The sequence below is a fragment of the Hemiscyllium ocellatum genome, chromosome 28, assembly GCF_020745735.1.
Source record: "Hemiscyllium ocellatum isolate sHemOce1 chromosome 28, sHemOce1.pat.X.cur, whole genome shotgun sequence".
NCBI classification, from domain to species: Eukaryota; Metazoa; Chordata; class Chondrichthyes; order Orectolobiformes; family Hemiscylliidae; genus Hemiscyllium; species Hemiscyllium ocellatum.
Window position 1 is genome coordinate 31,592,824 of NC_083428.1, and position 16,231 is coordinate 31,609,054.

General features: G+C 41.4%; 1 protein-coding gene across 1 annotated transcript in view; it reads left to right on the plus strand.

Moving 5' to 3' along the window:
• grin3bb (glutamate receptor, ionotropic, N-methyl-D-aspartate 3Bb) overlaps positions 1 to 16,231 on the plus strand; it is a 74,743-nt gene that overhangs the window by 29,314 nt on the left and 29,198 nt on the right. The window contains exon 3 of the mRNA XM_060846596.1: positions 6,065 to 7,112. Coding sequence (XP_060702579.1) covers positions 6,065 to 7,112 — 1,048 coding nt within the window. The remainder of the gene's footprint in view (positions 1 to 6,064; positions 7,113 to 16,231) is intronic.

Consider the following 16,231-nt stretch of genomic DNA (forward strand, 5'->3'; position numbering starts at 1 on the left):
TGAAACTTCTTTGATGTATGGAAAGGTGGTTAGGGTTTCTGGCTGTGTTTGGTCTGCTTGTCGTGTTATTCATCACTCACAACAACTGTTCCTTAGGCAGTCTCCACATGTCTATAGTGCCTTTACCATGGAACAATTGCTCCCAGTCCATGCTTCCTAACTCATGTCTAATCGCATCATAGTTTCCTCTTCCCCAATTAAATATCTTCCCATTTTGCCTAATCCTCTCTTTCTCCATAGCTATGTAGAATATAAGGCAGTTGTGGTCACTATCACCAAAATGCTCTCCCACCACAAGATCTGATACCTGCCCCGGCTCATTTCCAAGCACCAAGTCTAGAATGGCCTCTCCCCTCATCGGCCTGTCAATGTACTGAATTAGGAAACCCTCCTGAACACACCTTACAAAAACAGCTCCATTCAAATCTTCTGCTCGAAGGAGATTCTAATCAATATTGGGAAAGTTAAAGTCACCATTACAACAACCCTACTACGTCCACACATTTCCAAAATCTGCCAACCTATGCTTTCTTCCATCTCCCTGCTAATATTGGGGGGCCTCTAGTAAACCCCTAAAGAGGTGACTGCTCCCTTGCTGTTTCTAAGTTCCACCCATACTGACTCGGTAGGCAGATCTTCCTCGAGAATGGAAGCTTCTGTAGCTGTGATACCCTCTCTGATTAGTAGTGCTACACCCCCTTCTCTTTTTTCCCCCCTCCCTATTCTTTTTAAATACTCTATGGCCACAACATCATAACACCAGGTACTGATCCATGCTCTAAGTTCATCACTTTTATTCCTGATAATCCTTGCGTTAAAGCAAACACACTTTAACTGATCCCTTGGTTCCTTTGCAGGAAAATCCTTCCCACTGGCTGGTCTACCTCTTGCTATTGCCTCATCTGCATCAATTCTCACCTCTGGTATACAGCTCAGGTTCCCACCCCCGGCCATACTAGTTTAAACCCTCTCGAACTACTCGAGCAAACCTTCCACCCAGGACATTGGTCCCCTTCCAGTTCAGATGCAACCCGTCCTTCTTGTACAGGTCCCACCTTTCCCAGAAGACATCCCAATTATCTCCATATCTGAAGCCCTCCCTCCTACACCAGCTGTGCAGCCACGTGTTAAGCTGCGCCCGCTCCCTGTTCCTCACCTCGCTATCTCGTGGCACCAGTAGTAAACTAGAGAACACTACTCTGTTCGTCCTGCTTTGCAGCTTCCATCCTTATTCCCTAAAATCACTTTTTATATCCTCAATCCCTTTTCTGGCTTTTTCATTAGTGCCAATATGTAACACAATTTCTGGCTGTTCGCCCTCCCCTTTTAGAACCTTATACACCCGATCGGAGACGTCCCAGACCCTGGCACCAGGGAGGCAACATACCTTCTGGGAATCCTGATCCTGACCACAAAATCTCCTGTTGATTCCCCTAACTATCGAGTCCCCTACCATGAGTACTTTTCTATTCTGCCCCCTTCCCTTCTTTGCCACAATGTCAGGCTCAGTGCCAGAGAACTGACTGCTATGGCTTTCCTCTGGTAGGTCATCACCCCCCCTCCCCAGCAGTATCCAAAACGGTATACTTACTGCTGAGGGGAATGTCCACAGGGGATCTCTGTTTTGTCTGTCTGTCCCCTTTTCTCCCCCTAACTGTAACCCTCTATCCTTGTCCTGAGCCTTAGGAGTGACCAACTCCCAGTAACTCCTCTCAATTACCCCCTCAGCCTCCCGAATGATCCGTAGTTCATCCAGCTCCAGTTTCAATTCCCTAACACGGTTTTCAAAGAGCTGGAGTTGGGTGCACTTCCCACAGATGTAGCCAGTGGTGATGTGTGCCATGTCTCCCACCTGCCACATTCTGCAGGAGGAGCAAGCAACTGCCCTAGCATCCATACCTGACTTATCTGAACACCCACTCGGTGCTAAAGTAGAAAGCTTAGTTCAAGTTGCTATAAAATTAATAACAAACTTATATTCAATAGAGGAAGTTTAGAATGAACCTTACCTTATTAACTAGGTTAGAGGAGGAGGGTGGGTGGCAGACACTACAGAGTAGACTGGGACTAAACTAATTGGAAGTTAGAAGAATGAGAGAGAAAATTATCAAGAGAATAGAAAAGATAGAAGCAGAGAGGTTGTTTCCACTGGCAGATGAAACTGGAACTAGGGACATAGACTCAAAATAAGGGGGAACAGATTTAGGATTGAGTCAAGGAGGAATTTCTTCACCCCCAAAGGGTTGTGAATCTGTGCAATTCCTTGCTCAGTGAAGCAGTTGAGGCTACCTCATTGAATGTTTTAAGGCAACAATAGATAGAGTTTTGAACAGTAAAGGAACTAAGGGTTGCAGTGAATGGAAGGCTAAGTGGAGTTGAGTCCACGTAAAAGATCCAACATGATCTTATTGAATGGCAGAGCAGGCTCGATGGGCCAGATGGCCTATTCCTTCTCCTATTTTTTATGTTCTCACGTATGCTCAGGCAGTGAGTGCTGATTGTGAGAAGTGACTGGGCAAATGTGTAGCTTTTATCAACCTACCTGTAAGTTGATACAGCTTAGTTATTATTGCAAGCAGTTCCAACTGTCCATGTTTACCAGGTGTCCCTTGACCATTAATCTCTGTAACAGTTAGCAGCCAGCTTTACCCTATCTTCCCTCTTCTCTGTACACTGAAGTACAAAGTGGCTCAGCTTGGTCAAATCCACTCAATTCACTCACCCAACTCCAACTCACCAAACTGGAATACAGGAGGAGCCGAATAATCCAATGTATCGTTGTATCTGGAAGGATCCCAGACATTAGTTTTCCCACCCTGCTACTGATGGGACAGCTTGGACAGGAGATGAAAAATTGCATTCCACACCTTAAAGCCTTCATCTAGAAAAACAAGGGCGGTAGGTGCATTGGGATAATATTATCTCCAAGACACCCTTGACTCATCCTAACTTGGGCATGCATTGCCAATCCTTCATTGTGGAATTCCCTATCTAACAGCCAAATGGAAGCAGATTTGCCAGAACAACAATAAGGGTTCAATAGTGAAGAAGGCTCACTGTTACCCGTTCAAGCAACTAAAGGTAATTTTGCTCTTGCCACTGATGTCCGTGTCCTGAGAATTAATTTTAAACATGTCCCTAATCCAAAGTGTCCCATCTACAGTTGTCAGTCAGTGGTGGGAGATGCACCTCCTGGCAGCAAAGGGTTATCAGTTGCACAGTGAGAAGAGAAGGATTTTCATTCTTAACTGTTACTAACAAAATTGTTCTATATACGATCATTTACAAATCACCATTTCACCAAATTCGCCAAGATCAAGCAGATATTATCTCTATTGTGGAGGTTAAAATGATCAGAAATACAGGCAGGAGTAGGCCCACATCTACCCCACCATTTAATAAGTTGTTTTAACAACTCTTTTAGTAAGATTTAATAACTGATGCCAACTTCAGCTATCTCTTCCTACACTATCCCCATATCCCTTACATCCTTTTTTGTCTAAAATCTGTCTTGATTGCATTTAACATCAGAATATTCATAGATCTCTGGCTTAGACACCTAAAATTTCATTTGATTTGCTTTTACATGTGATGTGGGTGTCACTGGCAAGACCATCCAAAATTTGTGTTGAACTGAATGCTTTGCTCAGCAATTTCAGAGAGCAATTATGAGTCATCGACATTGTGGTTCTGGAGTCACATATATGCCAGACTGGTTAAGGATGGGAGATTTGCCTCACTAAAGTACATTTGGGAACCACATGTGTTTAGACTGATGGGTGTTTCATGGTCACCATTACTGGGACTAGCTTTATAGTCCAGATCCATTGATTCAATTTTAATTACTCAAGTCGCTGTCATAGCACTTGAACCCCTGATCCCAGAGCATTGTCCTGGGCCTCTGAATTACAAGCATCATTTTATACGCTTCAATAGATCACCTCTCCGTATTCTAAATTGTAGAGAGTGTAAATCTAGCCGATTTGATCACTCTTCATAAGTCACATTCGTTTTCTCTGTAATTTGTTTGACATTCACGAGGGTCTCGGTATTTTCAAACATTGCATGTGAAATATAGGCTGGCCACCGTATCCATTGGTTTCAGTTACCCACGGTTACCACGGCCCGAACATATTACAGGGAACCTTCTGGAACCAGGAACCCGGGGGCTACTGGCAAGGTAGATTTCCTATTTAAGTGAATGGGATCACAACAATCTGCAGTTCCGGGCTTCCACAGTAGTTCTTGGAACTTATCCCCTGCGGGTAGGGAGGGACTTCTGTAAAAACATTTTCTACCTTGTCCAAGTATTTGTGTGTGTGGATCTGGTTCCAATTCTTTCGATTATCCTGAAAACACTAATTTTCACAGGGGTTTAAGAGTATGTATAACATGCTTTCCTCCAGTAGCTCACCCAAATGACCACTCCTCACCTGTGTATCCTTGACAGTGAATACCAGAGTGATAGTCTGTCATGAGAGACATCACTCCTAAAATATGGCATTTGAAAAATAAATGATGTCCTACACAATAGAACAGAATCAATTGTGAGAAGTGGTTATTCAAATTATGCAGCTCGATGCGGAAGTGGACAGTATTAGAAAAAGTTAGGAGAGTGAGGGGTAGATTTTTGAGTATCAAATAACTGAATGATTAACTTCTGCTCATTATTAGATTAGTTTCCCTACAGTGTGAAAATAGGCCCTTCGACCCAACAAGTCCACACCGACTTTCCAAAGAGTAACACACCCAGACCCATTGCCCCTGACTAATGAACCTAACGCTATGAGCAATTTAACGTGGCCAATTCACCTGACCTGCACATCTTTGTAACTAAGGAGGAACCCGGAGCATCTGAAGGAAACTGACACAGACATGGAGAGAATGTGCAAACGCCCCACAGACAATCGCCCGAGGCTGGAATCAAACCTGGGACCCTGGTGCTGTGAGGCAGCAGTGTTAACCACTAAGCCACCATGCTGCCCCAATTGATGAAAACAATTTACAAAGTCACATGTGAGCCTTGATGGTGTAATGGTAGCATCTCTACTTCTGACCTTTTGAAGGCCTGGGTTCACATCCCACAGAGGGGTCATAATACCTGTGCACAGACTGATTAAAAACTTATAAAGTCATCTGCTGAAATGATAAGGTTTTGTCTTCTCGTCTTGTATGTTAACATACATTATGTTGAGATTACTTTACTTTAAACCTGTAGTAATTTTCATGTCAATGGTATACTCCTGCCTTAGCCCATCTGTGCATTATCCATGCTTTTATTCATCTCCAGATTCACATACAGAGGAACCTCGATTATCCAGCATTCGATTAACTGAATGTCGGATTAACTGAACAAGACGACAAGGTCCCGATGCTTGGCTAAGTTTGTTATCCGGCATTTGATTATCTAAACAAAATAATCCCCAGTTGTGTCCTTCAGATAATCAAGGTTCCTCTGGGGGGAGGATTCCAATGCTTTGGCAACGCTTACACTGCTGCTCACCATATACTTTGGCTTATTCAAAAATCTGCTGCTTGTGTCCCAACTTGCAGCTGTTCTCATTCATTCATCACCCCTGTGCTTACTGGTCTTGATTGACTTTTGGTCCTACAATACCTCCAATTTAAAATTTTTATCTTTGTGTTCAGATCCATCACAGTTTGACCCTCCCTTATCTGTGAAACCACTTGCGCAATTGTTAAAAAAAACAGTGTGACTCCAATTCTAGCCATAGGTGAATCTACAAGTTCCTTTGCCCCACTTTTGGATCCATTCCTTTCATTTCTCAAGCCGTTGTTGCACTGAGTGTTGATGTAGACTTGTTGGGTTAAATGATCTACTTCAGTCTCTTAAGTGTTATGGTCTTATGCTTCAAAATTCCTCCCTTTATCTATCTAGTTCTTTTCTCTCCCTTAAGCTGCACTTAAAAATCTATTTCTTTGGCCAAAGTTTGTCGCAATATCTCCTTTCGTGTTTCAGATTTTGTGTAATGATATGTCTTTGGAATATTTTGCTATGTTAAAGACACAATGTTTGTTTCTTTCCACATTTATTTTCTTCTAGGTTTCTGGCAAACACATCGTTTGATGGGGTAACGGGTTATATTCATGTACAGGAGACATCACATATCCGCAGCGATCACCGGTACCATATCTGGAACCTGCGGCAGGATCCACTAGGAAAACCCACCTGGGTGAGGGTTGGCAAATGGAACCGCCAGAAGATTGAGATCGAACAAGGGATTTGGCCCAGTAGAAGTCATAATGAAGTGAATCAACAGAGCAGCTCATCTCACTCCAAGCTGCGGGTGGTCACCTTGGTAGAGTTGCCCTTTGTTTTTACCAGGGAGGTTGACCGTGATGGTAGTTGCCCTGCAGGCCTTTTGTGTTTGGATCCTCACACCAAAGACCCTGCTGTGCTGACGCAGCTGTTTGAGGAGTTGAACAACGAAAATGGATCAGTGCCGACAGAGTACAAGAAATGTTGCTATGGCTACTGCATGGACCTCCTGGAGAAGCTATCAGACGACCTTGGTTTTGATTTTGACCTGTACATTGTCGGAGATGGGAAGTATGGCGCCTGGAAAAATGGTGGATGGACAGGACTGGTGGGTGATCTCCTCAGTGGTGCTGCCCACATGGCTGTCACTTCCTTTAGCATCAATTCAGCGCGCAGCAGGGTGATAGATTTCACCAGCCCCTTCTATTCCACCAGTTTAGCCATCCTTGTGAGGTCTCGAGACACAGCTGCTCCCATTGGTGCTTTCATGTGGCCACTGCACTGGTCAATGTGGGTTGGGATTTTTGTGGCTCTCCATCTCACAGCCTTGTTTCTGACACTTTATGAGTGGAAAAGTCCATTTGGAATGACACCCAATGGAAGAAATAGAATAAAAGTATTCTCTTATTCCTCAGCTCTTAACCTATGTTACGCAATCCTCTTTGGACGAACTGTTTCTAGTAAGACACCCAAATGTTGGACTGGGCGTTTCTTAATGAACCTCTGGGCAATCTTTTGCCTCCTTGTCTTATCCAGTTATACAGCTAACCTGGCAGCTGTCATGGTCGGTGAGAAAACCTTTGAGGAACTTTCTGGAATTCATGATACTAAGGTAAGAAAATGTTTTAACAATAATTTACTTTGAAGGAAAATGGAAACATATTCAATAATGTAATTCCAAAGATGATTTTTAAAGAGGATATCAAATGTAATCTTAAAATGATCATGTCAGTATTCAAGTTCTGATCTCCAGACTCGTGAGAAAGATTTGCTTGTTTAAAGTTTTACTTCAAGTCAACTCTGAACATTTCCAAGGGCACTGCTGAATGCTAAGATTGTGTTACAGGGAGAGTGTTGACCTAAACATCATGGACTAGGAATGAAAAAGATCTGTGCCCCAACCCCAGATGCTAGTGAGCGGTAATCTGGTGGAATGTGTGTGAATGTTAAATAAAATAAGACCTAGATTGGCTGCAATGACATTCTGTGTCAAAAATTCTAGTCAAGCAACTGGGCTGGGTAGCCAACAGAAGTAGGAAACCTGAGATTGAATTTCCTTTCTGACCCAGGTCCTGTGAAGCCACCTAAAGCACCACTCTTAGTTCAGGTCAGTGCAAAGCAGCGATAGAAAATGGAATCCTCCTATTGGGTTTCTGTTCATACAACATCCATCTGGACCTTTATCTATTTATCTACTAGGCTAAGATAGGAGCTCACAATTTACACTTCCCATTGGACTCGTACGTCAATTCCCACTAATTTTGAAAAGCTGTTTGCAGAAATGTCCCAGTTAGAAATAACATAAGCTTTTAATATTAGCAAATGCAGAATATGAACCAAGCCTTGATTTACAGCGTGGATTTGAATTTTAGGGTGAATCTATTTATCATTCCAGAGTTTTAGAGCACTGAGACAATTCATTAAGACTGTTGATTTACAGCAACTACTTACTTTTTCAAGTTTTGACAAAGGGATTGTCTCATACATTTTGTGAAACACTGTTGTCCAAGTGCTAACCTAAATTCTAAGACTGCAGATAATTAGCTGAAAGCACATGCAAACTTCCAGCAGGATATACAAACTCCTTCATATTGGATAAGGTCCACACCATCCTAAACCTAGCTTTCGCTGAATCACTGCTGATCCCTAACTGAACCCTTGAAGCCCTAAACCATAAGCATTTTGAATTTAACAACCATTTATGCTACAATTTGTATTCCCCTCCCCTGGCTGTTAAAAGCACCACTGTGCTACCAGGTAAATCTATATTAAGTAAATTAAGAATGAAAAGCAAGTTAGGACAACTTCCTCCCTGCAATGGATAATCATGTTACCAGGGAAAGGATTGAAGGAGATTGTTATAAGGTGGTTCACAAGATCATTAGATGTGTTGTTGGAGAAAAACAAAGAGCCTTAAAGACAATAAAGATAAGCAAGGGATAATTTGAGTTGAGCTCAAGCTCATGGAATGGTATGATGGCTCAGTGGTTAGCACTGCTGCCTCAGCGCCAGGAACCCAGGTTCAATTCCACCCTCGGGTGGCTGCCTGTGAGACATTTGCACATTCTCCCCATGTCTGCGTGGGTCTCCTTTGGGTGCTCTGGTTTCCTCCCACAGTCCAAAGTAGTGCAGGTTAGGTAGGTTGGCCATGCTAAATTGCCCATAGTGTCCAGGAATGTGCAAGCTAGGTGGATTAGCCATGGGGAATGTAGGGTTGCAAGCATAGGGTAGGGATATGTGTCTGGGTGGGATGCTCTTTGGAGGGTTGGTGTGGACTCAGTGGGCCAAATGGCCTATTTCCACACTGCGGGGTCTCTATGATTCAAGTGAAAAAGAATGGACTTTAGTGTCAAATTAGTTTCTTCCATTCCAGGTACCCTTCACCTTCCCTGCTTTTGTTCAGCCTTGCCCTGCAGTACAGCTATTTTCCATGCTATTCCATTGAGAATCCTTGTTGAAGAGCCAGGGCTCCCAATACAGGACATCACAGTTGAATAACTTAGGAGAGAGGACAAACTGAATCAAACAGCACAATGGTTAAGTGACGCCAAACTAAGATTTTAAAATCCTGGAGGTTGCAACAGGAGGGAAAGACATAGGAAGATAAGCATGTAATGAGAAGGAACAAATTATAGGAAGAAATTATTCAGATCAAGGAGGAGAAAATACATGCAGGATGGGATTTTGGCACTTAGCGTGAACAAGAGAGGGTAGTTCAGATTAGTGTCAATGCAATAGGCAGGGTAGGAAGATGTAATTAGAATTGGAGGAGAGTATAAGCATTGGCATGAATGATCTGTGCTGTGGATTCTTGACATGCAAAAATGATGGAGGAGAAGGGGGATGGGGAATTGTCATCGAAAAGAATCATTTTCAGCTTTTTCTGAAATCCCTTCCAGAGTGTAAGAAATGGTTTAGAAGACAATTCCCCAATGCAGGAATTGTAAATAGATTTGAGAATTTTGCATCGGGGGATCGGGTGCAGGGGATTGGCCTGAGAGAGGGAACAAAGTGTACTTGTTAAATGCAAAACATATCTAGAACTCTTAACTAGAAATAGTCTGTGCTATAATGCTGAGCTTTCCCAGACCACGTAAAATTAAGAAAGGTAATGGACAATCACTAATGGTAGATGTGCTCTGCTGTAATTGGAGAATGTCTCCCTGTGTAGAGCAGATTGTTAGCTTCGAAGTTCTGCACTGAGGATCAATGCTGGTTAAAGTTATCTCCATGTATCTGTCTGTCTTTAGAGGAATGCTAACTCCTGGAGCTGAAGGTTTGACAGTACCAGGACTTGATAAGATTAATGATATCTGTGCAAGAGTGTCAACATCCAGTCACATGGCCCTGGTAAAGTTATTTGCTAAATGTCAGCTCCTATTTCTGGTCTGCCTCCCACTCTTGATATGAATTCATTTATCAATGACAAAATAATTTTATCTCCATTTTATGAGGTAACCAATTTCCTCAGTAAGGCACCTCTATCTTGTTCATATCAATCATTTCCGGTTCTGTCAAAACCCAAAATTTGAACGCAATTATGGATTTAGATGTTTATTAATTGCAAACTATTTTTAAAAGGTTGTGGCAATTCTGTTAAAAAGGATGAATTAATTTCCATTGATATTGTTTAGAGATTAAACCCAGGGCAGCACTGTGGTCAATAAATGTTATGGGTTTCATGTTAGAAACAATGGGGAGGAAGGTTTCAGAATTTAAGTAACAATTGGACAGCATAGAGGAAGAATGTTAGGTTTTTTTCTGAATCAGTGAACTTAATTGGGTAAAATGGCCTTCGTTATTAGAAATATGCTATGCAATCTTACAGCCTACAAAGTATAATGTATTACTCTGCAATCAGAATTAAACATTGTGCAACCTGACCTAGCTCTCTCAATCTGCCATAAGAACAAATTACTCTTGTCACATCTTGTTGGTTCCTTAAAGTCCAATAGTATTCTTCTTTATGCAAGTTTCTCCCAATTTTCCACTATAACTTCGGAGAAGATCTGTGAAAAGGCTCGGGGAACCATGTGAAAGTTCCACCTTCAGTTGTTTATCTGTCGGTTGTCAGCAGCTGCTCGTCAAGCCAGAGAAAAAAAATAACATGTACATTTTCATATAGAAATCACCATTTCTTCCTCGCTTTGTATTTTGAATATTTAAAGTGTTACCAATACCTTCTAACTGAAAACGAAAATTGAATACTGGGCACAGAACATATTTTCTGGGTCCTGCTTCATGATCATTTTAAATTAATTGTGTGTTTAGTCCCAATATGAGATTGGTTCACGTGCAAGCTGTTTTCCAGAATTCTTTTGTTTTAAAAGAGAAACAGATTGTTGCCATTTTGAAGACATTGATCTGATCAAGTGAGGAGGGGTCAATCTTTTTAAATGTTCCTTGGTTTACAAACAAATACCTGTCATTAATTTTAGCAAACAGCAATATCACACTTCAAGTAATATTTTAATTCAAGTCAAAATTAAGGAGCCAGTTACACAGTTCTCTTGAGTGAAAGAAAAACTGATATTTATTTGTTACTACTTCAAGTAAAATAGATTTTATTAATTATTCACCCCAAGTTTGAAAAAATCCTTAAAATCCTTTTAACTTGAGATCACATTTGTTTAATTAATGTCTTACATCCTCAGTATCCTTGAGTTCTTCATGAATGGATGTTTCTCTGATTAGTTTCATCACTCAGTGCTGTTTTTGAGAGGCTGTAAGAAATATGAGGGAGGGCAGAGAGAGAGAGAGAGAGAGAGCACAAACATTCCAGATTTGCTGAAATCAATTCATTTTGCTTCTCTGTCTCACTGCCCAAGGGCTAGTGCCTTGAATACAGTATTCCAGCATCAGGCTTAATTGTTTTTTGTCAACTTGGAGAATCTGCCGACAACATCCAAAAAGGTGTAATTCAACCAGAAGGTACAGAGTTGCTTTTTGATGACTTTAAAAAAATGTTAATTTCAATTCCGATGAATTTTTTTTCAATTAATGTTTTCATGAGCTGTGTCAACCTGGGCAAGGATACACGCTGCAGCCATTTTAGGTCAGTGTTATTTTTTATTAAAATCAGTTTTTTATTATTAAGATAAAATGATGGGTTGAAAATTGATCCATTTCTATTACTATCATAACAATATAGAAAAGGTCTTCATTCAGAAAATACTTAGTATCACAGGAACCAAGAGGTCTCTAACTAAAAAGAAACCTTTTAAACAGATGAGAAAGAAGACTAGTCAGTTTAATCTCATTTTTAGTTGATCTCATCCTCACTCTTATTGACTAGAGACTATAGCTTACTTAATGAGTAAGTGACCTAAAAGTAACTCAAATCTCCCTGAACATTAGAAGAATACATTCAACAGTACACAGTGCAATACGTTTGTCCTTATAAAAGTTTATCATACAAATAATCTTCAGCAGTGCCTTATAAATTATACATTTTAGTCTAGTTGAGGCTCCTGAGCCCATCTGCTTCTTTAACCAAGCTTGTCTCATCTTTTTTTAAACATTTTTTCATTTATTTATATTTAACCTCAAAATTCATCAGAACTTCTTTTAATGACTTCAGTGGAGAAAGGATGTTTCAGGAGGCTATTGCAGTCGTGCAGGCAGTGTGGTCCATTCCTCATGGCCATTGGGGCTGTGTCCTAGTGGTGGTCCTACAGAGTGGTGGTCTGCTTTGGCCACTTTTGTGATGATGTGTGTTCGGTGCGTTGGTGGTCTGGCCCTGGATTCCAATGGGCCTGAGATTCAGTGGCTTTAATTTCACCTTTCCGCAACGGTGGAGAATGTGCTCCCTGTCTTTTTCTCAACCTTGGGAACCCATAAGCCATGAATTGAACAAAGGTGGACTCTGTTTTATTTCTTTTTTATGTATGTGATTGCTGTTATTAATATAGGTGCGGAAATATGGTGACTTTAAACACTTTTCACTGTACATTTTAGACAATAAATTACTATTCTATTCTATTTGAAATATGCATAAAGTTGGAAAACATCTCTCGTTTAGCCAAAATGGTGCCCGAACCTCTCCAAAGAAGTACTTCTCCTCTCCGAAGAACTCCAACATTTTTAGAAAAGTCTAAAGCTCGAGTGTCATATTTTTGACATCAGACTATTGAAAATTGGACTTCATTGAAGGCAGCTACACCCTAGCATATGTCTCCATAAACCATAGATATGCAAAATGTAACCTGCCTGTCCTTCTATCTGAAGAAAATGTAGTTGCTGTGTTTGGATAGTATCTGTCCCCTGGATTTTTCCATTCATTGAGTTACTCATTATTATAGAGATTTTGAATAATGGATAAGATTACCTGAATCATTAGTTCAATTCTTATAACATCCACATCTCCCTGCACTCCTGCTTCTGGAAAAGGATATTCAAATTCCCTCACTAAACTGGCTATCTCTTCTCCAGCCTTGGTTCTACATGCTGGATCATGGATTTCCATTGGATTGGTCCATTTTTATGGGAAAAGTACTTTAGTGCTTTACCATTGTTTTTGGTAGGATGGCTGCGCAGAGGCGTCCTGTTCTTACAGCCTACCATTAGGTGTATTGAATGGATTTTCAGACTGGTGACAAACCAATTTAGCCTCTTTAAAATGCACCTTCCATGGCCAATAATCTGGCATGGTACTCAAACCAGGAACTCGAAGTAGAATCATAGAATCCCTACAGTGCAGAAACAGGCCCTTTGGCCCAACATGTCCATACTGACCCTCCAAAGAGTACCCACCCAGAACCATTCCCCTACCCTATATTTCGTATATTTACCCCAAACCAATGCACCTAACCTACACATCCCTTGAAGACATACAGGGAATTTAGCACGGCCAATTCACCTAACCTGCACATCTTTGGATTGTGGGAGGAAACCGAAGCACCCAGAGGAAACCCACACAGACACAGAGTGAATGAGCAATCTCCACACAGACAGTTGCCTAAGGCTGGAATCTCACCAGGGTCCCTGGCGCTGAGGCAGCAGTGCTAATCACTGAGCCACCATGCCACCCCATGATATTACCATTGCTCCCCTAAACCTCCTTCCTCCAACTATCAATATCTTCCTGATTGGTCCTTAATCCAATACTGCTGGTTGCTGTCAGCAGATGACTGGAGTGTACTTTTTAATACCTTTATTGTCACACAGGTTCCCAGCTTTCCCATTAGCCCGATAAGATTATGTGTCCAACTAAATTCTCTAATGTCTCTACCTGTCTCATTCTCGCCTCCAATGCAAAAAGACCTATAAACTTTTTTTCCAATGCACGATTGAGGCTGTCTATGCAATCGCTTTAATGACCACTTCCTCACCATCCTTATCAATTTCCCATTACCTTTCTGTCCTTTGCCTAAACAAACCGAGACATTATTTTCACCCTATGATTTCTGCATCACAACCTTCTAGGTATCATTAATTTGAGCATTAATAAACCTGGACACCATAGTTGAAAACCTGCTTCTCTTTGTCTGTTGTACTCTTAGCTCTTGCATATCAATCAATAAACAATGTTTTAGCAACCTCCGTGCATCATTTGAACCAGGGTTAAGCTTCTGTGGTTTAGAGCTCACAGTTCATTTATTACTAAGACTTCTTCTTCAACATCATCCATCTTCTTTGCTGCCACTCCTCCAGTACTGCTGAATTCTTTATCAAAAATATTGTTACATCAAGACTTGATTTCTTGAACACGATTCCTTACTAATAATGTGGAGAATGTAAAATAATTAAGATTCACCAGCAGAGATTTCTAAAGGGAATGGGCATTCCAGTCATTTCAATGGTAACATGGAGAGGGAAAATTAGCTGATTGGCTGACTAAAAGTCAAGGTTTTAGCAAAAAAAAGACAATCATGGACTAGAAAGATATGAACGTGATTACACCACCAACACTTTATTTGCTGTTTCTAAAGTGTAGTTTATTTTATATGACATGGGATTGCATAAGAAAGCAACCATCGCATTATAGAGGAACTGACTGGATGATCCACTGAGGTTTGTTTTGAAGCCTGACTTACATAGAATCATAGAGTCATAGAGATGTACAGCGCAGAAACAGACCCTTCTGTCCAACTTGTCCATCCCAACCCAACCCAGTCCCACCTGCCAGCACCTGGCCCATATCCCTTCAAACCCTTCCTATTCATGTACCCATCCAGATGCCTTTTAAATGTTGCAATTGTACCAGCCTCCACCACTTCCTCTGGCAGCTCATTCCATACATGTACCACCCTCTGTGTGAAAAAGTTGCCCCTTAGGTCTCTTTTATATCTTACCCCTCTCACCCTAAACCTATGCCCTCTAGTTCTGGACTCCCCCACCCCAGGGAAAATACTTTTCTATTTATCTTATCCATGTCCCTCATGATTTTATAAACCTCTACAAGATCACCCCTCCGCCTCTGACGGTCCATGGAAAACAATCCTAGTCTATTCAACCTCACCCTATAGTTCAAATCCTCCAACCCTGGCAACATCCTTGCAAACCTTTTCTGAACCCTTTCACAACATCTTTCTGATAGGAAGGAGACCACGCAATATTCCAACAGTGGCCTAACTAATGTCCTGTATAGCTGCTGCATGACCTCCCAACTTCTGTACTCAATACTATGACCAAAAAAAAGGAAAGCATACCAAACGCTGCCTTCACTATCCTATCTACCCGTGACTCCGCTTTCAGAGCACTGCTTCTTCGTCAGGTGGGAGGTCCACAGCCACCTGATAAAGGAGCGGAGCTCCAAAAGCTAGTGCTTCCAATTAAATCTGTTGGACTATAACCTGGTGTTGTGTGATTTGTAACTTAGAATAAGATAAGTAGTGATTGTTTACACTGATCAATGAATGATCATGTATGCTAAAATAAAGTGAAGCAAAGGTTTGAACAAATTTATTTCTGATGATGGTGGTAAGCATCTGGAGTTCTCTGCTTTAAACCATTGTGGATATTGGGTTCATCCAAAGAGAATTAGGTTGGTGTTTGAACAAGAGACATACTAAGGGTGTGGAGGTGAACATGATCAGCTGGGTCATGTGGTGATAAACTCTAGGGTAGTCTTATGAACATTATGCAATTCTTGCATGCAACCTGAATCTCAAATCTTGGCTATGTTTGAATCCTGGTCCCAGAGTTATGCAATATAGCACTGCAGGGATAATGAAGGATGACAGGAATATCAGTGTAATAGATTTAGGATGATAAACAGCTTTGTTATGATGCACACTAGCAGCAGCTTTCATAAACTATGACAGAGGTTGACTGCTGCCTCGAGACACAGCTCAATTCTTAAATTGATTTTAAAATATTTAACAGAAGAAGAGATTGGAAAATTGAGAGTTAGCCAGACTATGAAGAGCTGCACAGAATGATACCTTGGTGGCTCATATGAGCTAATTGAATATAGCAGGGCATCAGTAGAGTCATAGAGATGTACAGCACGGAAACTGACCCTTCAGTCCAACCCGTCCATGCCGACCAGATATCCCAATCCAATCTAGTTCCACCTGCCAACACCTGGCCCATATCCCTCCAAACCCTTCCTATTCGTATACCCATCCAAATGCCTTTTAGATGTTGCAATTGTACCAGCCTCCACCACTTCCTCTGGCAGCTCATTCCGTACACGTATCACCCTCTGCATGAAAAAGTTGCTCCTTAGGTCTCTTTTATATCTTTCCCCTCTCACCCTAAACCTATGACCTCTAGTTCTGGACTCCC